This window comes from Pseudophryne corroboree, chromosome 6 (genome assembly GCF_028390025.1).
Source record: "Pseudophryne corroboree isolate aPseCor3 chromosome 6, aPseCor3.hap2, whole genome shotgun sequence".
NCBI classification, from domain to species: domain Eukaryota; kingdom Metazoa; phylum Chordata; class Amphibia; order Anura; family Myobatrachidae; genus Pseudophryne; species Pseudophryne corroboree.
In genome coordinates this window covers 676876480-676902051 of record NC_086449.1, presented here as the reverse complement: position 1 = coordinate 676902051, position 25572 = coordinate 676876480, and the positions used below count along the sequence as shown (strand labels likewise).

Below are 25572 nucleotides of genomic sequence, written 5' to 3'. Positions count from 1 at the left end.
CTTGCATATACTGTATATGAAATGCAGCTTCCAATTTGGCAATACTGTGGTGCCAAAAAACAATAACAGAAAGTAGGTAGTTCCAATACCAAAGGATTGTATTTTATTGAACAAGGGTACCCACAAGAATTACTTGAGAAGTCTCTACTTGAAGTAGAACAACTAGATAGAGCCCTATTGTTGGAACCGAAAATAAATAAGAGAAGAGATAAACTTATTGGGAATAATGATAAAAGAAGTATGTTGTTTACTACGTAATACAATTGTTGTGCTCATCAAATTGAACGTGTTGTAAAGAAAAATATGTCTCTTTTAATGTTGGATGCAGTCCTTAAACCACAATTGGATTTATAGGGACCTGTAATTTTTAGGAAGGCAGATAACTTACGTTCTGTATTGGTTCCTAGTCATTTTGAAAGATCAAAAATGATAAAAACCGAAAGAATGTGGTTTCCTGAGAAACCACTAGGTTTTCATAAATGTGGTAAACTTAATTGTCTGTCCTGTAAAAATGTACCTAGAAAGAGTACCATATTTACATCAACTAATACCGGGGAAGAATTTCGGATAAAGGAATTCCTTAATTGTAATTCTGTGTACATCATTTATGTGATTACCTGTCGATGTGGTAAACAATATATTGGGATGACCACACGCACCATGCATGTTCGCTATATGGAGCATCGACAGAATATGTCTAAAGGCGCACGGCACCCACTGTCCAGTCATATAACACAGTGTCAGAATTCCAACTTTGACAGCAGTGTGATGATAGCTGTTGAACAAATTAAAAACACCATATGGGGAGGGGATCGGTTCAATCTTTTATGTAGGAGGGAAGCATACTGGATTTATGGAATGGACACGTTGGTGCCGGGGGGCCTTACTGATACAGTGGAGTTAAATGGTATATAGTGTTTTTTACATATATGGGGGTTATAGAATGGTGTCTTGCATGATCTGTCTACGATATATTATCAATAGTAAGAATAGTAAAAAGTTACAACATCTTAATAATTAATAGTAGTATATAAGTAAAAAGATTTATGAGTTTTGTGACTAATGGTGTGTACTCATGGTGAGATCCTTGCTATGCCCGATTTTCACTTTGCGATTTCCCCTGAACTCCCCGGAGCCCAGCACCACCGATTTTGACTAACTTTTCTTGAGATATGGACTATGTGTCCTTACGATTTTGGCTTATGTGAGATTTAATTGACATGTGAGATGAACTAGATAGTACACCGATCTAGCAAGGATTGACTTGCCTGCACAGTCTATATTTTCTTGCGATCCCGACCTGGCGGGACCTCGCATCGGGATCGAATCGGGATCGCTAGTGGCATAACACCTTGCGATTTGCACTATCGTTTCTTGTGATTTTGACTATATAGTCAAAATCGAAAGAAAAAATCTCACTGTGTGTATACACCTTAAGGGTATAGGTCTTAATATGTAACATTTAATATATGGAGATAAGGATAGAATATTGGTCTGAGTTGAGTATATTTCCCTTTATGGGCTGGGTACTGATCACGTGATGCAATAGATTGAGTAATGTAATATATCTATGGAGTAATGATGGGAAACAGTTGTTGAGTATGGATTATTAACCATTGGATATTAATGATTGTATTTTAAACAATTGAACTTTTATATATATATATATATATATATATTTGAATTATTTATTTATTATACTAAATTAGAAGTGCAATATGAATATAGACCATTAGATGGCGCTGTTATAAGAATGTTCTATTGATAACACTGGTGTGTGAAACATGTCACAAATTATGCATTATAAATTAAAGTTTTAAATAAATATATAATGTTATATGCTAATGAGGCTATATATATGTTTATATTAATGGGATTTGTCTGTGGATTGCTGTATATAAGTTGTTGAGCACATCCTGATTGATTAAAATGGAAATGAGGCTTGGATTGCTTGTTTCCATGCTGCACATGCTCAGTTAGGTAAAATAGGAATGAGGCTTGAACCGCGTGCATACTGCGCATGCGCGAACCGGGAAGTCCGGTATTTAATGGCTTAATGCAAGTAACAGACATATCTGACACTGATGAAGCTGCTGAAACGGACCCTGAGGCGGAAAAACGCGTTTGTGAGATAGGAGAATACTCCCCATCATTGTAGTAACTATATCTGTGTTTCACAATTTGCTTATACCAGCTGGTGAACTTTTTAATCATATGCCCCAGTGCTAAGGGGAAGGAGGAATTGGAGCCCAGCGATTAGGCTGCCACCTGGCTAATTGGCTGCTTGCTTCCACAGCACTAAGGAGAAGGTTATAAATTGAGTGCTTTGCAAAGTGCACTCTAAATCCTGGCTGAACTGTTTACTGCATTATGTGTGGCTAATACACTATACTAACTGTGCTTCGAGCCCCAGTTTGTGGGAATAATTGCATGCTGAATCAAAAGCGCTTTTACTAACCCATTGTTGCAATATATTTGGACACTTTGATCATTGATTGGGTTTTTTACCTATCCATTGGACACAACAACAGAGGATCATTTAAGTATATTCATGTGGACCAGAATATTGCAGTGGTTGCCTCATTAGGATTACGTTTTTAGCTGTGTTTTATAAGTTTTGTGCTAATAGCCATTAACTTATTATAAGTATTATGGTTATGTATTAATTGTTTTTTATTTTTGTGATACTGGCCGGTATCTATGTTTGTTTTATAACTTATGTGTTATCTATATAAAGATATATTTATTTATTTTCCAAAGTGAGAAGCGCAGTCTCATTCTGTTTATATTGGTCTTTTCTTGGAGGGGATTGGGATCATCCCTTCGAGATCAGCTGCTCTCACCTTGGTGAGTGATAGCGCCAGGTGTAATTTTGTACTTCAGTTCCAATTTTGCTGGCTATTAAAGACTGCAAATATGAATGGAGGAAAAAGAGAGAAGGACTGGGTTATTTTCTCCCTCTCCCTCCGGCTGTGGTTAAAGTACCTTGGATACAGTTTAACTCTGTGTAGCTGCTCTATTAAGAGGTCAAGCATTGCGCTCTGTTTATTATATACAAAGTCCAGTGTTTTCCCTCTGCTAAATGACACTGAATGCGACTTTATTAATATCATGGAGATTAGCCACTGATATTAATGATATTGATTGAATTAACAGTGCGCTTAATCCCACGTTATTGAACAAATTAACAGTGTGCTTAATCCCACATTACTAAATTGGTAGAAGCAAACCTTGTATAACAACTACAGTGGCAAACGCAGGATTTGCATGGGGGGGGTTTCCAGAACTGGGCGGAGCCAATCACGTGGGTGGGGACTGAGATGACCCAGTATATGCTGGGTCCGTAAAACTAGTGTGTCTGTGTGTGTGTGTGTGTGTGTATATATATATATATATATATATATATACATACATATATCTACACATATATATATATATATATATTTATATATACATACACACACACACACATATACACATAGCATATTAAACATGCATACATACATATATATATATATATATGTACACACATACAATACACATATATATACACATGTATATATATATATATATATATATATATATATCTATCATGTGTGTGTGTGTTTATATGTATGTATGTATATACATGTGTATATATGTATGCACATGGATATATATGTACTATAATTAAAATAAAGTAAACTTTTATTGCACTTACAAGTGCCACCAGGAAGACAGCAGGCTGCAGAGGATGCTAGACAGTCATTAATAATACTCATGCAGCTTAAAAAAAAAAAAAAAAATTTTTTTTTTTTTTTTTTTTTTTTTAGTGGAGGGGGGTTTCTGGGTGCTCGGAAACCCCCCCTGGGTGCGCCACTGAACTAGCATTTTAAAAGTGCTGAAAAATTTACTTTTACTTTAAAACATTTTCGGGCTATACTTAACCTCACAAAGTAAAAGGAGTTTTGGCTAATCAGTTTTTTACTAATTATTTTATTAATGGTTGTATGTGTATCCTACTTTTTTTTTTTTTTTTTTGAGAAAAAGGTTTTTATTGAATTTTATACTTTTAACAAGATATTCGTAAAGTATATATTACAGGTGTCACACATTGGCACATAACGCAGTTGACTAGCAGTGACAGAATATCTACCCATGTACAACAGCGAGTGAGTGGAGAATCAAACAGACATGTATGTCTATGTATGGAGAGCCATCAATAGGTAGTGATATGCGTCTGGTATGTACCGTAGCTAAAGGCGAAGGAATATCTCTTAGTGGAACAATATAGCTTATATAAGAGGAGCCGAAAGTAGACTTAACTATAGAAGTAGAAGAGAAAAGAGGCAAGAAGAGAAAAGAAGGGGGGGGGGGGATTGGGGAGGGAGGTGTGGGGGGGATGGTCGGACGGTCCCGCCTGGGTAGTGCGTCAGGTTATCCTTAGTTGGATAAGGTATCATGATGGTTCCCATTATCTTATATAGTAGTTAGCGGTGGTTCAGCACCGAAGTGTGACGTCCAGGGTGACCACGTAGTGGTAAAGTTATCTGGGGTGTCCCGGAGAACCGCTGTAATACGTTCCAGTCTATAAGTTTGCCATATAGCATTAATGGTAGCAGGGATTGTGGGGGGTGACAGAGATTTCCAGTTAGCCGCAATTTGGCATTTGGCCGTATTTAGGATATGCTTAATTAGCTTCTGTTGGTGGCGAAGGATGTGGGGTGTTGGGCGAGAGAGCAGGGAATAGAGAGGTGATATCGGGATCGTCAGTCCAAGAACCTTAAAAATAAGTCTATGGACCCTAGCCCAATATCCCTTAATCTGCGGGCAGTTCCACCAAATGTGTAGCAGGGTTCCGCGCTGGCCACACTGACGCCAACATCTATCCGAGCAAGAGGAGTAAATTGAATGGAGACGCGATGGCACCAGGTACCATCGATAGTATAATTTGTAGGCATTTTCTTTAATTCGGACCGAGATGGAGCTCGTGGAAATTTCCTGCCTAATCTCAGACCAATCATCTGGCGTCAGGGTTTCACCCACCTCCCGTTCCCACGCCATTTCGTGGGGTTCTTTCAGGGGCGAGTTGTGAGCTAACAAGATTTGGTATATAGTTGATAGCAAGCCTTTAGTTGATCGGCAGGTGCAACAGAGGGATTCAAAGCTCGATTTACCTCCTATGGGCGGTGATCCGGGGGTAGAGGCAAAAAAGTGGCGTAACTGTAAGAATTGATAAAACGTTGAACGTGGGAGGGAGAAACGGGATTGCAAGTCGGTAAATGTGGGGAACGTATGTAGCGGAGCAATGTCCAAAAGGAAGAGTGTGTTATGATTGGTCCATGAATCAAAAGCCAGGTGGTTCTCCCCTGGCGGGAAAGCAGGGTTGTTCCACAGAGGGGTAAGTAGAGGGTGGAAGGAACGTAGCCGGTAAAGTCGTGAACAAAGGTCCCAGATGGCAAGGGTAAATCTCACTGTAGGCAACAGCGAGGAAGCGGGGGGACGACTGTTCGGTCGACACCAGAGCAGGCTATAGGGGGAGTATCTGTGGAGTGTGGTAGCCTCCAGATGTGTCCAGATTCTGTGTCCAGGTTTATCGTGCCAAAGGACACACGTGGTTAGGTGGGCAGCTCTATAGTATTTAAGGAGGTCAGGAACTCCCAGACCCCCCTCTAGGCGATGCTTTTGGAGGATTCTCATCTTTACTCTAGGCTTACGCCCTGCCCAAATAAATCTGGTTAGGTCTGCTTGGAGATTTTTAAGGAGTGGGAACGTGGATGGGAAGAGTTTGCCACAGATATAACAGGCGGGGCAGTAGAGTCATCTTAACGGCTGTCATCCGTCCAAACCAGGACAGGATATATTTATTCCACTTGGTCATATCGTGTTTAATAGAGGTCAAGAGTCTAGGAAAGTTGGCAGCATAGAGACCAGAGTAGGACTTAGTTAAATAGATGCCCAGGTATTTGAGTTTATCAGCTCGCCACTCACATGGAAAGGAGGCCTGTAGGAGTCGAAGATCTGGGTCCGCGACATGTAGGGCCAGGATTTCGGTTTTGTCTGAGTTAATGTTGTAATTTGAAAACCGGCTGTACGTAGCTATCTCTTCCCTCAAATGTGGGAGGCAGGCTGATGGGTCAGTCAGGGTGAGAATGACGTCATCGGCATATAGAGCAATTTTGTGATTGTGGGCTCCCGACATGATACCAGATATGTTACGGTTCAGCCTAATTCTAGCTGCCAAAGGTTCCATAATGAGGGCGAAAAGTAGAGGGGAAAGAGGACAGCCCTGTCGGGTGCCGTTGCGTATGGGTAGAGGGTCGGAGGAAAGGCCATTAATTAAGATGGAGGCTGAGGGATTCTGATACAGCGATGTGACGCCTTTATAAAAGGCGCCATGCAAGCCCATATTCAGAAGTGTCTGCTGTAGGAATGGCCAGGCCACCCTGTCAAAGGCCTTTTCTGCGTCGAGGGCCACGACTAGCGTCGATAGAGACCTGTCTTGTGCTAACTGGATGAGGTCGATGAGACGCCTAGTATTATCTGCAGCCTGTCTGGAGGGAATGAAGCCGACCTGGTCGGGGTGAATGAGGGAGGGTAAGAATGGAGCTAGTCTGTTAGCCAGGATTTTGGCGAAAAGCTTTAGGTCAACATTCAGGAGCGAGATGGGTCGATAGTTCTTCATCTCAAGCGGGTCCCTGTCGGGCTTCGGAATGAGGATAAGGTTGGCCCTAGTGGTGGCTGTATCGAATGAGCCCCCGTCCAGGATTGCGTTAAATAGAGATTGGAGCATGGGGAGTAACGAGGTTGCAAATTTTTTATAGTATAAAGCAGTAAAGCCATCAGGGCCAGGGGCTGCGGTACGGCGTAGTTGCTGAATGGCCACTGTAATTTCCTCTGTGGAAATGGGGGCATTGAGCGTCAATATGTCCGAATCGGAAAGCTTAGGAAGTTTGCAAGCGGATAGGTAGTCTCGGAGTTTAGAGACGTGATCCGGGTCAGTATCTAGAGTAGAAGGGAGGTTGTACAAGGATGTATAATAATCCCGAAATTGGGCGGCCATTCGTGATGGGTCAAACGTGGTGGACCCATCCGCGCAGCGTAGGGATACAATGCGATTTTGAGTGCGTTTCGCTCTGAGTTTCTGGGCTAGCAGAGTGTCAGCCTTATCTGATTTCTCGTAGAACCTCTGGCGTGCCCATAAGAGTGCCTTGACTGCCTTTTTGGTGAGAATTTGGGATAGCTGACCCTTAACTGCTAGGAGTTTGGAATAAGTTTTCTTTCTGGGGCGGCGTTGATGCAGAAGGGTCAAGGCGGCAAGTTCTGATTCTAAGATTCGAATCCGTTGTGCTTACGTTTTCTTCTGGGCAGCCGAAAGGCTTATAAGGTAGCCTCGGATGGTGGCCTTATGTGCTTCCCATATCAGGGAGGGAGGGATGTCTGGAGTCGCATTTTCCGCATAATAGTTAGCCAATGCGGTGGCAATATCAGCTACGGTGCTTTTTTTAAGCAGGAGAGATTCATTTAGGCGCCAGAATCGAGTGGGGGGGGGGGTGAGGAGGATGAGATCTCGAGCAGAACAGCAGAATGATCCGACCAGGAAATAGGGAGCGTCTGGGCACTGAGGAGTTTACGGGTAGTATCCCGGTCGACCAACAAATAATCTATACGGGTATAGAGGTCGTGAGGTGGGGAGTAGTGAGTAAATCCCCTCGCTGAGGGATATAAAGTCCTCCAACCGTCATACAGGTTATAAAGTGATAAATGTGCTTGTAGACGTTTGGCCAGTTTGGCGGGAGTAGAAGCTTTAGGGGCGGGGCGAGATCTGTCTTGGAGTGGATCCAATGTGACATTGCAGTCTCCACCAATTATAGTCGTGCTCGTAGGAAGGCGGGATAGGCTGTCAAAGAAGGCTGTGAACAGAGAACCCTGCTGCGCATTAGGGGCATATATGGAGGCCAAGATCAGAGGAGCTTGGTTATAGGAGCATGAAAGGATAACGTAACGGCCCTGGGGGTCCGATATAGTATCGTGAACAGTTATAGGGAGGCCTCGACGGATCATAATAGCGGTTCCCCTTCGCTTGGTAGGTATGTTTGAATAATAGGCATGTGGAAATTGTTTGCAGGACAAAGAGGGGTGTGGGGGTTTAAAATGGGTCTCTTGGATCAGTACCACATCAGACTTTTGTCTATTAAATAATTGGATGGCCATGGCTCGTTTGGTGGGAGAGTTAAGGCCGTTAGCATTAACCGAGATAATTTTCAAGGTCATGGTGGGAAAAACTGTGGGTGACGCAAACAGAGGGGCGGGAAGGGACCGGTCCGACCATGGGGATGGAAAGGAGGAAAGGAGGGATAGAGGAAGAGAGAGACGGGAAAAGAGTCTGCATGGGAATACAGAGGGGGAGAACCTTTTCCTGTAGAAGGGCCAGGTGTAACACGGAAAGGAAAGACGCCGTCCTGGCGTATCCTTCGGGGGGGGACGTGGATTTGTGACAGAACGATATATAGGATAAGGAGGAGCATAGGGTGGGAGGGGTTGTAACAGGAGCGACCAAGTGACAGGGGGAATAGAGGGAGCTAGGAGAATAGCATTATTGAGGCAGATAGGAGTGGTGTGTGCGGTAGAGACATAATGAGGGGGAAGGATAAAGCGTGTAGCGACATTAAGTACTAATCCGAGATCAGTCTTACCAGGAGATTATGAATAATAACAAATGAGCACCATGCTAATCATGGATCAACATGAACAAACATGAAAACAAACTATAGAAATAACAAAAAAAATATAGAGAAAAAAAATTACTTGACTCTCACGTGCAACAAAATATAGAAAGAAAAAAAAAATTACTTGACTCTCACGTGCAACCAAGTGGATAGCATCGCCCATGGCGTCATAGACGGTCGGTCACGTGGAGAGCCTGAAAAAACACATGTGAATACATAGCAAATCGAGGTAGTAAAGCATTCAGAAATTATAGAAATCACATTTAACAAGGGTTGTATCATGGAGTGTCTGAGAGCCTTCAAGTAGAAGACCATTCCGGGGCCGGGGCCCTTGGGCTTGAGATCAGGGGCGACATCTGATCCTGGGTTGATTCAGGGAGATCTTCAAAAATGCCGAAAGTTTTAAGTAGATCAGTTCCTTGCGTTGGGGTCTTGACTGTGAAAGTCTTCCCGTTCTGCGTTACCTGCAGTAAGAAGGGGAAGCCCCATTTGTATTTTATGGAATGGGCTCGGAGAACCTTGGTGATATGGGCTAGGTCTCTGCGCTTTTTGAGGGTGGAAGGGGCGAGGTCCTGGAATAGCTGTAACTGGGAGCCGGCGTAAGAGACCGCCGGTAGTCCTCTAGCCGCCAACATGACTCGCTCTTTGGTGGCGTAGTAATGAAAACGTATAATTACGTCACGTGGCGGTTGGGTCGGAGGCGGTCTGGGGCGGAGGGCCCTGTGGGCACGGACCAGCTGGAGAAGGGCCTCGGGGACATCCGGCGTTAGTTGCAAAAAAAGGTTCTCCAGATACTCGGGGAGAGAGCTAGAGGACACACTTTCAGGGATGTTGCGGACTCGGATGTTATTCCGACGATTGCGGTTGTCCATATCCTCTAGTTGTTCTTTGTACGCTTCCATATCCGCCCGAATATCCAAAAGTTCCTGTTCCACCACCGTTTGAAATTGGCAGACGTCGTCCACTTTGCGCTCCAGTGTACCTGTGCGGGAGCCCAATTCGGCTATTTCAGATCTAAACTCAGTTAAAACCGATCTCATTTCTGACTGGATTGTTTTCGTAACGATAGCCACCACATCCTGAGTGGTCAGTGGGCTGCTGGAGGTGGCGATGTCAGCGGGATCAAAGGATTGATCAGTCGATGGTGAGCTCCGGGTGGAGGAGCCGGTTTTCTCCCAAGCACGCAGAACACTAGCTTTAGGTATCTGAGAGTTCTTGCGGTTCTTTTGTGACATTGTAAATAAGGCGCTTCTTATCAGTGTGGTAGAATAATGCAATATGTACGGCAGAGCCCCCTGTCACTTCGTGGTCGTTATGCTTAAGGAGCCATGAGCTCCATGTGGCTCAGCGAGCGGGGAGAGGAGTTTGGTTTGGTAATAGAGTGCAGGTCACACTTGCAGATCGCTCCTGTGGTGGGCAAGTGGGGTAAAGGCTGTCTATATACCCGCAATGTAGGACCGCGACTATCCTCGCGGTTATCCGCCGGACTCAGGGTGTCCGAGTGAACACTGGCTCCCAGGGAGCGGGCACCACAGTTGGTGAAGGGGGCGGCCAGGTGCGTTTCGTGTAGGACAGGCCGCTATCCTGTCTTGTAGGCCCGTGGAGATCCGGACATGGTGTCGTAGGGAGCGGGGAGTGCCTGTAATTGACAGAGAGGCACCACCATGTCAGGCCGGGTGAGAGCGACGGTGGGGGCCAGCTGTGGGTGTGGCCCAATAATGGAGGCCTTCTCTCTGCTGATAGCAAATGTGGGAATGTCAGGAGGGACTGTTGCTGCGTGCAGCAGGATCCCTAGAGGTTCAGAGGACCAGGGATTTAATGCAGGGAGAGGGAGGGGGGTAGGCGAATCCGTGCCTCCAAAGCGTGGGGTCCCCCGAAAATGCGGTGCAGGGTGCTGTGTTGTAGGAGGCCCGGGAGTCCTGTGTCGTCAGTCTCGGACAGGCCGCTGCGCGCGGGGGTGAGGTAGAGGGATCGCGGGTCCCGCGATAAGCAGCGGGCCGCGTGAGGACTCACCCGCCGGGTTCGAGGGCGTCCAGAGGCCGCTTCTTCCGTCGGGAGGCAGTGGGGATGGCTGGGGTCCTCAGCGGGATCCGGCAAGATGGCCGCCGCCCGTCTCTCCCGCCCAGCACGCCGGCCGGAGCCCGTCGTCCACCGAGTCAGCAAGCGGGGCTGGGGTATCACGGGCGCCTCCAGGCAGTGTCCGCGGTTGTGAAGGGTCCAAGGAGCGGCACCAGTGGGCGGTAGGTGGTTCCACGGCTCCGGGGATTACCGTCGGCAGCGGGCTCAAATCGAGGCCCCGGGCTAGGAGAAGCGAGTGGGCCGCAATCCGCAGGAGCTCCGAGTTTGCTCCCCGACTCCGCAGCCCACACACGGATAGCTCAGAGGGGGACAGGGGGTCTCCAGGTACCCTTGGTATCGAGGGTTTAGCTGAAGAAGGGTGTATTATTGGTAAGTGCTGCAGGAGCTCTTTGCATGCACTTCCACTCTCTTCAGTAGCTAGGCCACGCCCCCGTGTATCCTACTTTTATGTGATACTTTTTCTATAATAAATTTGTCAATGCGCAACCTTGGTATTGGACTTACCTACTTTGTTACTAAAAGGGTAATATTTATATATAAATGCAATATGCTTACTGTGGCGCCACACACTCACTAAATCTATTGTTAGATTACATTAAACGATATACATTATATATCGTATTGTTATACGATGCATTACAGCTACAGCAGGCAGTGCAAATTTATTACCTATAAAGACAAACAAGTAAGTATACAAACAATATTTTTCTATTGAATAAGTCATATTTATTAAATGAAGAAAAGCCTTCTCTTCTGCATAAAAGCCTCTGTTTTCGATGGAGATAGTGTTTCTACCTATTTATTAAAGGCTGTAGCTGTCAGTGGCTGTCGCGGATTATCACAGGCTGTAGCCATCTCTAGTGTTCTGTAGTGATGGCTTCCCAAGTACTGCTGCGTTTAGAGGCTTTGTAGAAGAAGAGAGGGCTCCCTGTGCATTGGGGCGCCTCCTTCATACTTGTGACAGCGGCCAGTACCAGTGAGTGCATGTGCCCACCCCCATTCTTTCTTCTGGTGATGTATTTGGAGAAAGAAATGTCTGCGCTTCTGTGCATGTGTGCAATGGCAATGCCAATTTAAACATACACTGACGCTCACAGCGCTGGGCTGACAATCTGTAAGAGTACTTTTACCACTTCCTCTTTGTCTACAGTTATTACAGTAAATCAATAAGAAGTCCATGTGTATCCACTGTTTACAGCAGGGGTGACCTTCTCTAATATGATATTTTTTCTAATGTTATGTAGAGTGCTATTTCATGTGATCAGTTTTTCAAAATATGTATACGTTATCACACCTGCCTTAATAGTCAACATGAATTAAAAGAAAATTGTACTTTATAAAATGTATTTTTAAAGTTATTAAAGTGCCCAGCTCCCATACCTGAAAAATGTGTTGCCCCCCTTTGTTATGCCCATGCTCATCAGTGTACTAACATTTAAAAGTCCTAGAGTGCTAACTGTTGGCACTGGGACTGTCAACAGCCTAAGGTGGCATCAGAGCGCAACAAGTCCCAAAACCTCTCATTATGTGACTCTGCAGCAAGCTTTGATCAACTGGGCTTTCATTTCTGAATGTGTAATTATACAAGTTATCCCTGTCTTTCTGCATGCCCCAAGAGGAACGGATTCCTCCTGTGGTCCTCACCCCAGCAGTAATGTTGCTGTCTTTGAAGACCAACATGCCATTTAAATTTTTTAGTAATGTCAAGTGATCTGTGTACTTCAGTTCAAAGAGGGAATCCGAAGTTCCCCTATGAGCACTATTTCTCTGCATGAGGGTGAAGGAGACGGGGTAAGTGCTGTTGTTGGGATAACGGTAGCCACTGAGTGTGTGAGTGTCTGTGTGTGTGGGAGAGAAAGGGGGGTGAAGCCAAAGGGATTTATTGTCACTGAGGGTTATTTTCCATGGGTGGGAAGGGGGTAAAGCTTCAATGCCACTGAGAGATCTATTACCACTAGGATGGGGAGGTAATTGTACAATGGGGACATGGGCGGCTTAATGCTATAGTGGGGACTTAAAGATACAGAAATTTTGGGGAAATTTTAAAGGGCCTTCAAGAATACTGTGTGGGTAAAATGCACAGGTGAGTCAATTGCTGCATCAAGATCTGTGCCTACACAAGTGATGGGAAAATGCTATAGCCGTGGCTGCTGCAGTCTGTTAGAAATGCCTGCAGTGGTGGTGGTCAGCACCCCATAGGCATATTTATTTTTTACAAAGTTAAGTACGTTTTTAAATATTTGTCCATGAATACAATCTGCAATTTCTGAGGACACTTTGCTTACAAAAACACTTATGGAAATAATATACAAGTATACCTGAGCACATTTCAGGAGCATGTTAGAGCAATAGATATTTCTGCAAAGTTTACATTTCTCTGACGTCCTAGTGGATGCTGGGGACTCCGTCAGGACCATGGGGATTAGCGGCTCCGCAGGAGACAGGGCACAAAAATAAAGCTTTAGGATCAGGTGGTGTGCACTGGCTCCTCCCCCTATGACCCTCTTCCAAGCCTCAGTTAGGTTTTTGTGCCCGTCCGAGCAGGGTGCAATCTAGGTGGCTCTCCTAAAGAGCTGCTTAGAAAAAGTTTTTAGGTTTTTTATTTTACAGTGAGTCCTGCTGGCAACAGGCTCACTGCAACGAGGGACTTAGGGGAGAAGAAGTGAACTCACCTGCGTGCAGGATGGATTGGCTTCTTAGGCTACTGGACACCATTAGCTCCAGAGGGATCGAACACAGGCCCAGCCATGGAGTCCGGTCCCGGAGCCGCGCCGCCGACCCCCTTGCAGATGCCGAAAAGCGAAGAGGTCCAGAAACCGGCGGCAGAAGACTTTTCAGTCTTCATGAGGTAGCGCACAGCACTGCAGCTGTGCGCCATTGTTGTCACACACTTCACACCAGCGGTCACGGAGGGTGCAGGGCGCTGCAGGGGGCGCCCTGGGCAGCAATGAGAATACCTTATTCTGGCTAAAAAATACATCACATATAGCCCCTGGGGCTATATGGATGTATTTAACCCCTGCCAGGTTTCACAAACTCCGGAGAAGAGCCCGCCGAAATAGGGGGCGGGGCCTATCTCCTCAGCACACAGCGCCATTTTCCTGCTCAGCTCCGCTGCGAGGAAGGCTCCCAGGACTCTCCCCTGCACTGCACTACAGAAACAGGGTAAAACAGAGAGGGGGGGGCACTTTTTTTGGCGTTTTTTGATATATATTAAGCTGCTATAAGGGAGACAACACTTCTATAGGGTTGTTCCTATATATTTATAGCGCTTGGGTGTGTGCTGGCAAACTCTCCCTCTGTCTCCCCAAAGGGCTAGTGGGGTCCTGTCTTCGATAAGAGCATTCCCTGTGTGTCTGCTGTGTGTCGGTACGTGTGTGTCGACATGTATGAGGACGATAATGGTGTGGAGGCGGAGCAATTGCCGGTAATGGTGATGTCACCCCCTAGGGAGTCGACACCGGAATGGATGGCTTTGTTTATGGAATTACGTGATAATGTCAGCACATTACAAAAATCAGTTGACGACATGAGACGGCCGGAAAACCAGTTAGTACCTGTACAGGCGTCTCAGACACCGTCAGGGGCTGTAAAACGCCCTTTACCTCAGTCGGTCGACACAGACCCAGACACGGACACCGAATCTAGTGTCGACGGTGAAGAAACAAACGTATTTTCCAGTAGGGCCACACGTTATATGATTACGGCAATGAAGGAGGCTTTACATATCTCTGATACTGCATGTACCACAAAAAGGGGTATTATGTGGGGTCTGAAAAAACTTCCTGTAGTTTTTCCTGAATCAGACGAATTGAATGAAGTGTGTGATGAAGCGTGGGTTAACCCCGATAGAAAACTGCTAATTTCAAAGAAGTTATTGGCATTATATCCTTTCCCGCCAGAGGTTAGGGCGCGCTGGGAAACACCCCCTAGGGTGGATAAGGCGCTCACACGCTTATCAAAACAAGTGGCGTTACCGTCTCCTGAAACGGCCGCCCTCAAGGATCCAGCGGATAGGAGGCTGGAAACTACCCTGAAAAGTATATACACTCATACTGGTGTTATACTGCGACCAGCCATCGCCTCTGCATGGATGTGCAGTGCTGGGGTGGTTTGGTCGGATTCCCTGACTGAAAATATTGATACCCTAGATAGGGACAGTATTTTATTGACTTTAGAGCAATTAAAGGATGCTTTTCTTTATATGCGAGATGCTCAGAGGGATATTTGCACTCTGGCATCGAGAGTAAGTGCGATGTCCATATCTGCCAGAAGAAGTTTATGGACGCGACAATGGTCAGGTGATGCGGATTCCAAACGGCATATGGAAGTATTGCCGTATAAGGGGGAGGAATTATTTGGGGTCGGTCTATCGGATTTGGTGGCCACGGCAACAGCCGGGAAATCCACCTTTTTACCTCAGGTCCCCTCCCAACAGAAAAAGACACCGTCTTTTCAGCCGCAGTCCTTTCGTTCCTATAGGAACAAGCGGGCGAAAGGACAGTCATATTTGCCCCGAGGCAAAGGAAAGGGTAAGAGAGTGCACCAAGCAGCTTCTTCCCAGGAGCAGAAGCCCCCCCCCCGGCTTCTGCAAAGCCCTCAGCATGACGTTGGGGCTTTACAAGCGGACTCAGGGGCGGTGGGGGGTCGACTCAAGAATTTCAGCGCACAGTGGGCTCACTCACAGGTGGACCCCTGGATCCTGCAGATAGTATCTCAGGGTTACAGGTTGGAATTCGAGAAGTCTCCCCCTCGCCGGTTCCTAAAGTCTGCTCTGCCAACGTCTCCCTCAGACAGGGCGACGGTATTGGAAGCCATTCACAAGCTGTATTCTCAGCAGGTGATAGTCAAGGTACCCCTCCTACAACAGGGAAAGGGGTATTATTCCACACTATTTGTGGTACCGAAGCCGGACGGTTCGGTAAGACCTATTCTAAATCTGAAATCTTTGAACCTGTACATACAAAAATTCAAGTTCAAGATGGAGTCACTCAGAGCAGTGATAGCGAATCTGGAAGAAGGGGACTTTATGGTGTCCCTGGACATCAAGGATGCTTACCTACATGTCCCAATTTGCCCTTCACATCAAGGGTACCTCAGGTTCGTGGTGCAAAACTGTCATTATCAGTTTCAGACGCTGCCGTTTGGATTGTCCACGGCACCTCGGGTCTTTACCAAGGTAATGGCCGAAATGATGTTTCTTCTGCGAAGAAAAGGCGTATTAATTATCCCTTACTTGGACGATCTCCTGATAAGGGCAAGGTCCAGGGAACAGCTGGGGGACGTAGTAGCACTAACCCAAATAGTGCTGCAACAGCACGGGTGGATTCTGAATTTTCCAAAATCTCAATTGACCCCGACGACACGTCTGCTGTTCCTGGGAATGATTCTGGACACGGTTCAGAAAAAGGTGTTTCTTCCGGAGGAGAAAGCCAGGGAGTTATCCGAACTTGTCAGGAACCTCCTAAAACCAGGAAAAGTGTCTGTGCATCAATGCACAAGAGTCCTGGGAAAGATGGTGGCTTCTTACGAAGCGATTCCATTCGGCAGATTCCACGCACGAACTTTTCGGTGGGATCTGCTGGACAAATGGTCCGGATCGCATCTGCAGATGCATCAGAGGATAACCTTATCGCCACGGACAAGGGTGTCTCTTCTGTGGTGGTTGAAGAGTGCTCATCTGTTAGAGGGCCGCAGATTCGGCATACAGGACTGGGTCCTGGTGACCACGGATGCCAGTCTGAGAGGCTGGGGAGCGGTCACACAGGGAAGAAACTTCCAGGGAGTATGGTCAAGCCTGGAGATGTCTCTTCACATAAATATACTGGAGCTAAGAGCGATTTACAATGCTCTAAGCCTGGCAAAACCCCTGCTTCAGGGTCAGCCGGTGTTGATCCAGTCGGACAACATCACGGCAGTCGCCCACGTAAACAGACAGGGCGGCACAAGAAGCAGGAGAGCAATGGCAGAAGCTGCAAGGATTCTTCGCTGGGCGGATGATCATGTGATAGCACTGTCAGCAGTGTTCATTCCGGGAGTGGACAACTGGGAAGCAGACTTCCTCAGCAGACACGATCTACACCCGGGAGAGTGGGGACTTCATCCAGAAGTCTTCCACATGATTGTGAACCGTTGGAAAAAACCAAAGGTGGACATGATGGCGTCTCGCCTCAACAAAAAACTGGACAGGTATTGCGCCAGGTCAAGAGACCCTCAGGCAATAGCTGTGGACGCTCTGGTAACACCGTGGGTGTTCCAGTCAGTGTATGTGTTTCCTCCTCTGCCTCTCATACCAAAAGTACTGAGAATTATACGGCAAAGGGGAGTAAGAACGATACTCGTGGCTCCGGATTGGCCAAGAAGAACTTGGTACCCGGAACTTCAGGAGATGCTCACGGAAGATCCGTGGCCTCTACCTCTAAGACGGGACCTGCTTCAGCAGGGACCGTGTCTATTCCAAGACTTACCGCGGCTGCGTTTGACGGCATGGCGGTTGAACGCCGAATTCTAAGGGAAAAAGGCATTCCGGAAGAGGTCATTCCTACACTGGTAAAAGCCAGGAAGGAGGTGACTGCACAACATTATCACCGCATTTGGAGAAAATATGTTGCGTGGTGTGAGGCCAGGAAGGCCCCCACGGAGGAATTTCAATTGGGTCGATTCCTACATTTCCTGCAAACAGGATTGTCTATGGGCCTCAAATTGGGGTCCATTAAGGTTCAAATTTCGGCCCTGTCGATTTTCTTCCAAAAAGAATTGGCTACAGTTCCTGAAGTCCAGACTTTTGTAAAAGGAGTACTACATATACAGCCCCCGGTTGTGCCCCCAGTGGCTCCGTGGGACCTTAATGTAGTTTTGGATTTTCTCAAATCCCATTGGTTTGAGCCACTCAAATCGGCGGATTTGAAATATTTTACATGGAAAGTAACCATGCTACTGGCCCTGGCTTCAGCCAGGAGAGTGTCAGAATTGGCGGCTTTATTGTATAAAAGCCCATATCTGATTTTCCATTCGGACAGGGCAGAACTGCGGACGGGTCCTCATTTTCTGCCTAAGGTGGTGTCAGCGTTTCACCTGAACCAGCCTATTGTGGTGCCTGCGGCTACTAGCGATTTGGAGGATTCCAAGTTGCTGGACGTTGTCAGGGCATTGAAAATATATATTTCAAGGACGGCTGGAGTCAGAAAATCTGACTCGCTGTTTATACTGTATGCACCCAACAAGTTGGGTGCTCCTGCTTCTAAGCAGACGATTGCTCGTTGGATTTGTAGCACAATTCAACTTGCACATTCTGTGGCAGGCCTGCCACAGCCTAAATCTGTCAAGGCCCATTCCACAAGGAAGGTGGGCTCATCCTGGGCGGCTGCCCGAGGGGTCTCGGCATTACAACTCTGCCGAGCAGCTACGTGGTCGGGGGAGAACACGTTTGTAAAATTCTACAAATTTGATACCCTGGCTAAAGAGGACCTGGAGTTCTCTCATTCGGTGCTGCAGAGTCATCCGCACTCTCCCGCCCGTTTGGGAGCTTTGGTATAATCCCCATGGTCCTGACGGAGTCCCCAGCATCCACTAGGACGTCAGAGAAAATAAGATTTTACTTACCGATAAATCTATTTCTCGTAGTCCGTAGTGGATGCTGGGCGCCCATCCCAAGTGCGGATTGTCTGCAATACTTGTACATAGTTATTGTTACAAAAAAATCGGGTTGTTATTGTTGTGAGCCGTCTATTCAGAGGCTCCTACGTTTTGTCATACTGTTAACTGGGTTCAGATCACAAGTTGTACGGTGTGATTGGTGTGGCTGGTATGAGTCTTACCCGGGATTCAAAATCCTTCCTTATTGTGTACGCTCGTCTGGGCACAGTATCCTAACTGAGGCTTGGAGGAGGGTCATAGGGGGAGGAGCCAGTGCACACCACCTGATCCTAAAGCTTTATTTTTGTGCTCTGTCTCCTGCGGAGCCGCTAATCCCCATGGTCCTGACGGAGTCCCCAGCATCCACTACGGACTACGAGAAATAGATTTATCGGTAAGTAAAATCTTATTTTTCTTCTGATGCTGACACATTGTGAATTGGTAAACAGTCACAATATTGGGACTTTTCTATAAAAGAAGCCAATCATTTTGAAGCAAATGTATTTTATTTTTTAATGGATATTTAACAATAAACACAAAAAAAAGTCTGTAAACAAAATGTTTTGGCTAACTTTCAGTGGATCTAGTAAGACTAACAAGACGAAATGTTCCATGTGATTTTTTTTTAATTAGTACATGACTACTTTTCCCCAGCTTTTCAAGGCGATCAAGATAAATTGACAGTTTACTGTCTTTCTATGTTTTAAAATACCTATCTATTGCAGGTTAGAAACCTATGCTACATGATCACCAGACGTGAGAAGATGAAACACTCCATATGCAGACTTGAAGAGCAAATTTTCCAGCTGCAGATGAAACTTGTCGAGAAAGATCTTCACCATGGTACGAAACTGAAGCCAATGACATTAAGTTATGCAATATTTTGTTTATTTTACCCTCATAAATGTAAAAATTTATTGAAAGGCTCTACTGTTTGCCTGTGCTAATTTAGCTGAGCTATAAATCATAGCAAGTCATTTTTTATGTGTTCATCTTAAATAACTAGTTTTATTTTCTCTATCCTCTACAATCATCCGTTTATATTCTTTGGGCCTCATTAATAGTTGTAGGCAAGGATAATTGCATAATGTGTCTCGATTTAAAAGTCTCATTAAAGCTACTGATTCAGAGTTAACTGCAAATGCGAGATGTGACCAATTGTGAATAGGTAAAAAAAATGTGACTCTTCCTATGTAAGTATGTAATGCGGCTGCATTGTCACAAGAGGAGTGGCTTACCGGTGATATGCATAAATATTACATTACTTGACCAAAGAATGCAGATAAAAAGTACACAAGTCACATGTAGTATGTTAAATGCAAAAAGAAAAAGACGCAAATATATATTTATATTTCCACCCTAATAAACATACGGGGAGCATTCCCCTCTCCATACAGAATGTTAAACATACTTTATTGTTTAAAAACAATAACACATCCAGCACTTTTAACACATTTACAAGGGCGTACCTATTGTAGGTGCAGGCAGTGCAGCTGCTATGGGGCCCGGAACTGAGAGGGGCCCACCTTCCCTGTCAAAGTTACATGTGTTATATAAATTTTTCACCATTGGGTGGTACGTAGGGGGTCCTTTTAAACTTTTTCCTTGGGGTATGCAATATATGTAGGTATGCCCCTGGACCTGCTGATTGTAAAGTGGTATAAAATGAACTGGAGGGCATTTTATTATTATATAATATGAGCCGGGGCACTGTAATAAGGAACAATATGATTGGGGAGCACTATATATATCATAATGTGAATTGGGGGTAGTGTGTGGAATAATGTGTACAGGCGGCTCTGAAATTTGACATAGGGTGAACTTAAGCACTACTACGATTCATAAAAGAACCTAAGACACTATTATAGTCTAGGCTAGCTTATCACATTCCAGAACTGCTCACTTAACCTTCATAAGCTTTCCTATCCGATTATATCCCTCCTGTACAGTCCGCATATATCCTCCACATATTTTCTCTTTCTTCACTTTCCCTTTTTTCTAACCATGGTTCATCATTGCTGTGATGTGATATCATGCAACCCACCTAGAACCTTTGTAATCCAGTGGACAAATATGTATCAATGTCTATTTCCCTATAAATTGTAAGCTTGCGAGCAGGGCCTTCCTACCTCTATGACTGTTTGTTTATTACCCAGTTTTGTTTTATCATTGTGTCCAATTGTAAAGCGCAACGGAATTTGCTGTGCTATAAAAGAAACTGTTAATAAATAAATAATTATAGGGCATAAAATTAACAACTGCTGCAGAGAGGTGTCTCTCTAGAAGCATTGGAACGAGGGCCCCTTCAAAATGTGATATGGGGCCCACAAAGTTCTGGCTACACCCCTGCACATTTACATAAGTGGGTGTGCTTTAGAAGCAATTGACCAATGAGATGCAGCCTGCTACTGCCATCATCATGAGAATTGCGTGAGAGTTTGAGCACCTGCAAGTCATTTTCCTCCATGCGACTTTTTGCTGTCCATTTTGGACACAATTCGTGGCAACATGCCCATTTTGCACTTTGGCTCCATCTACTTTTCACTTCCAACTCCCATCTTAGCCCCCTTGGTATAGGGGCGCAAGTGCAAGTTGCCCGAAAAAAAAGTTGCAGCGTTTATATCCAACCCTAAGGGGGAGATTTTGCAAACCTTGGACATACGTAATGTGGTAACCAATCAGCCTCTATTGTACATAAATGTCTTTTTATAGGCTGTTTGAAAAGTGACAGTTAGGAGCTGATTGATTGGTACTTTATCTAGCTATACTTTAGCTCTCTCCAAGTTTGATAAATCTCCACCTAGATAAGGTCCTTTATTGTAGCACTGTAGTAAAACTAGTGTGTGTTTTGGCACTGTGTTAAATCAATGTTTTAAACTTTTCTCTTTTTTTAAATAGCGGCGTTGTTGTGGGAAGCGGTTAAAATACCGCTAGTAGGGATCCTGGCGGTCACAATGCCGACGCTGGAATCCCGACTATTGGTGAAATGCCACCGCTGGAATTTCGGCGACACAGGCTATTCTCCCTCTGTGGGTGTCCACGACACCCATAGTAGAGGGAGAATATAACCTGTGACGAGCGCATCGAGCCACCGTGTCTGGAGCGAACCCGCAAGGCACTTTCTAGCGCTCGCCTTGCTGCTGGCATACTAGTGTCCGCGATACAGCTGTCTTTATACTGACGGCCGGCATCCTGGCCGCTGGTAATACATACTGCATACCTCCCAACATTTCGGCAATGTGAAGCAGGATAGTTGTGCATCGAAGCCGCGCCCGACTTTGAAAAGGGGGTGTGACCTATGGAAAAGGGGGCATGGCACTCCCATAAAGCCACCCCCCCTTTTCCATAGGCCACACCTCTTTTCAAATTTGTCACTATGTGGCATGCCCAGCGCTCTGTGAGCTGCTGGCATACCCCCTCTCCCTCTGTCTCCAGTGAATAGACGCTGTGTGCATGCATACAGCGTCTAATTACTGCTGCTCTGCTAAGCAGGGTAGCGAGTGAAAGGAGCCTCTATGGGGTATAGACGGGATCCGCAGGAGACATGGGCACTTTAAGACTTTGAAAGGGGTGTCAACTGGCTCCTCCCTCTATGCCCCTCCTCCAGACTCCAGTTTAGAATCTGTGCCCAGGCAGACTGGATGCACACTGAGGAGCTCTACTGAGTTTCTCGGAAAAAGACTTTATGTTAGGTTTTTTATGTTCAGGGAGCACTGCTGGCAGCAGTCTCCCTGCATCGTGGGAATTAGGGGAGAGAAGTCAGACCTACTTCTAGAGAGTTTAAAGGCTCTGCTTCTTGGCTACAGGACACCATTAGCTCCTGAGGGTTTGGAACACTAGGTACGCCTAGGTGTTCACTCCCAGAGCCCGCCGTCACCCCCCTTGCAGAGCCAGAAGACAGGTGAGTAGAAGAAGAAAAGAAGACTTCAGTGACGGCTTCTGAGGTACCGCACAGCGATCGTGCTGCGCGCCATGCTCCCACACACAGCGGCACTGTAGGGTGCAGGGCGCGGGGGAGGGGGGGGCGCCCTTTGCAGAATAAAAATCCTCTGTATAGGCTGGCAAAGTCATATTGGTGTGCCTTGGCACTAAATTCGTACCCCCGCCAGCTGTGTTCTTTTTAAAAAAAGAGCAGGCTGAAGCGCGCCGTGCAGGGGGCGAGGCTTAGCCCTCACAGCTCTCCTCAGTGCCATTTTCTCTCTGGAGCTGCAGAGACGCTGGTCCTTCCTCACCACTGCTATTGACAAGTAACAGGGTGCAAAAACGAGGGGAGGGCACAGCAAGTTTGGTGCAAAATTAGTGTTAAAAAGCGCTGCAGGGTCTGAGACATTATATAGTAAAGTTTCAGAACCGGGACAGGCGCTGGGTTGTGAGCTGGCAAACTCCCTCTGTGTTTCTCTGACAGGCTTTACTGTGGGTCTGTCCCCCTATTGGCCCAGTGTGTCTGTGGGTGTCGGTACAGGTGTGTCGGCATGTCTGAGGCGGAGTGCTCTTCCCAGGAGGAGACTGTGTTAGGGGCAGAAACGGCTGTGGGAGTGACCCTGTCGGCACCGCCGACTCCTGACTGGGTAAATGTGTTGAATGCTAACGTGGCTCTTATTAGTAAGAGATTAGATAAATCTGAGTCTCAGAACCAGGTATGGAAAAAGTCTGTGGAGGATGTGTTATCACAAGTCCAGACCCCCTCGGGGTCACATAAACGTTCGTTTGCTCAGTTGGCAGACACAGAAACCGACACTGACTCCAGTGTCGACTATAGTGATACCAGATTAGACCCAAAATTGGCAAAGAGCATTCAGTACATGATTGTGGCAATAAAAGACGTGTTGCATATATCCGAGGACCCTGCTGTTCCTGATACTAGGGTCTGTATGTACAAGGGAAAGAAACCTGAGGTAACGTTTACTACCTCTCATGAGTGAATACCCTCTTTGAGAAAAATGTGTGGGAAAATCCTGACAAAAAGTTTCTGATTCCCAAAAGGATTCAGGTGGCGTATCCGTTCCCCTCTGGGGATAGAGAAAAGTGGGAGTCATCCCCAATTGTGGATAAGGCTCTATCACGGTTGTCTAAAAAGGTGGCTCTACCGTCTCCTGACACTGCAACCCTTAAGGATCCTGCGGATCGTAGACAGGAAAATACGTTAAAATCCATTTACGTCACCACAGGTACACTGCTCAGATAGGAGGGCATTGTGGATTCATCAATGGAATGCTGATGCTGACTCTAAGAAAGCTATGGAGTCTCTCCCATATAAAGGTAGTGACTTGTTTGGTGAGGGTCTCACTGATTTGGTATCTACGGATGCCGCGGGTAAGTCGTCATTTTTACCTTCTGTTCCTCCACAACAAAAAAAAGCTGACCAATTTCAGATGCAATCCTTTTGGCCAAATAAATACAAAAAAGGCAGAAGTTATTCCTTCCTTGCTGATAGGGGAAGAGGAAAGGGTAAAAGATCTCCGGCCGTGGCAGGTTCCCAGGAGCAGAAGTCCTCCCCGTCTACTGCCAAATCCACCGCATGACGCTGGGGCTCCTCTGCGGGAGTCCGCACCGGTGGGGGCACATCTCAAGCTCTTCAGTCAATTCTGGGCTTGTTCGGTCCTGGACCCATGGGTTTTAGAAATAGTGTCCCAGGGGTACAAACTGGAGTTTCAAGACGTTCCCCCTCACCGATTTTTTCAAATCAGCCTTACCAGCTTCTCTTCCAGACAGGAAGGTTGTATACGATGCAATACAAAAGTTGTGTCTAAATCAAGTAATTATCAGGGTTCCCCCGTCACAACAGGGAGAAGGTTTCTATTCAAGCCTGTTTGTGGTACCGAAACCGGACGGCTCGGTCAGAACATTCTGAACCTAAAGTCCCTCAATCTTTACCTAAGAAAATTCAAATTCAAGATGGAATCTCTCCGAGCAGTGATCTCCAGTCTGGAGGAAGGGGATTTCATGGTGTCGGTCGACATAAAGGATGCCTACTTACACGTTCCCATATATCCTCCGCATCAGGCTTACCTGAGGTTTGCTATTCAGGATTGTCATTACCAATTTCAGACGTTGCCGTTTGGTCTGTCCACGTCTCCGAGGATTTTTACCAAGGTAATGGCGGAAATGATGGTTCTCCTTCGAAAACAAGGAGTCACAATTATCCCTTACTTGGACGATCTCCTGATAAAGGCGAGATCCAGGGACAAGCTGGAGCAGGACATTGCGCTCTCCCTGACAGTTCTGCAGCAACATGGTTGGCTCCTAAACTTGCCGAAGTCACTGTTGAATCCGACGAAACTGCCGTCGTTTTTGGGAATGATTCTGGACACGGAATTACAGAGAGTTTTTCTTCCAGAAGGGAAGGCTCTGGAAATTCAGAGTTTGGTCAAACAAATTCTGAAACCAGCGAGAGTATCAATCCATCAATGCACTCGATTGCTGGGGAAGATGGTGGCGGCCTACAAGGCCATTCAATTTGGCAGATTCCATGCCAGAGTGTTTCAGTGGGACCTATTGGACAAGTGGTCCGGATCCCATCTGCACATACACCGGAAAATAATCCTGTCCTCCAAGACCAGAATCTCACTCCTGTGGTGGCTGCACAGCTCTCACCTCCTAGAGGGACGCAGGTTCGGGATCCAGGACTGGATCCTAGTAACCACGGATGCGAGTCTCCGAGGCTGGGGAGCAGTCACACGGGGGGAAACCTTCCAGGGAAAATGGTCAAGCCAGGAAGTTTGTTTACACATAAACGTTCTGGAGTTAGGGGCCATTTACAACGGCCTTCTTCAAGCGGAACGTCTTCTTCGCAACCTGCCCGTCCTAATACAGTCGGACAACATAACAGCAGTAGCGCACATAAACCGCCAGGGTGGAACAAAGAGCAGGGCGGCAATGGCAGAAGTCGCAAAAGTTCTCCGCTGGGCAGAAAGACATACAAGCACTCTGTCAGCAATCTTCATTCCAGGAGTGGACAACTGGGAAGCAGACTTCCTCAGCAGACACGATCTCCATCCAGGAGAGTGGGGTCTTCATCAAGAGGTCTTCACAGAAGTGACAAGTCTTTGCGGAATTCCTCAAATAGACATGATGGCGACTCGCCTCAACAAGAAACTTCAGAGATATTGTTCCAGGTCGAGGGACCCTCAAGCAATAGCAGTGGACGCAC

At 46.2% G+C, this 25572-nt stretch overlaps 1 protein-coding gene across 14 annotated transcripts in view; it reads left to right on the top strand.

Moving 5' to 3' along the window:
• JADE2 (jade family PHD finger 2) overlaps positions 1 to 25572 on the top strand; it is a 1261323-nt gene that overhangs the window by 1114781 nt on the left and 120970 nt on the right. For all 14 annotated transcript variants that reach the window (XM_063928274.1, XM_063928276.1, XM_063928273.1 and 11 more), the window contains one exon: positions 19148 to 19265. In XM_063928274.1, the coding sequence (XP_063784344.1) occupies positions 19148 to 19265 (118 nt within the window). The remainder of the gene's footprint in view (positions 1 to 19147; positions 19266 to 25572) is intronic.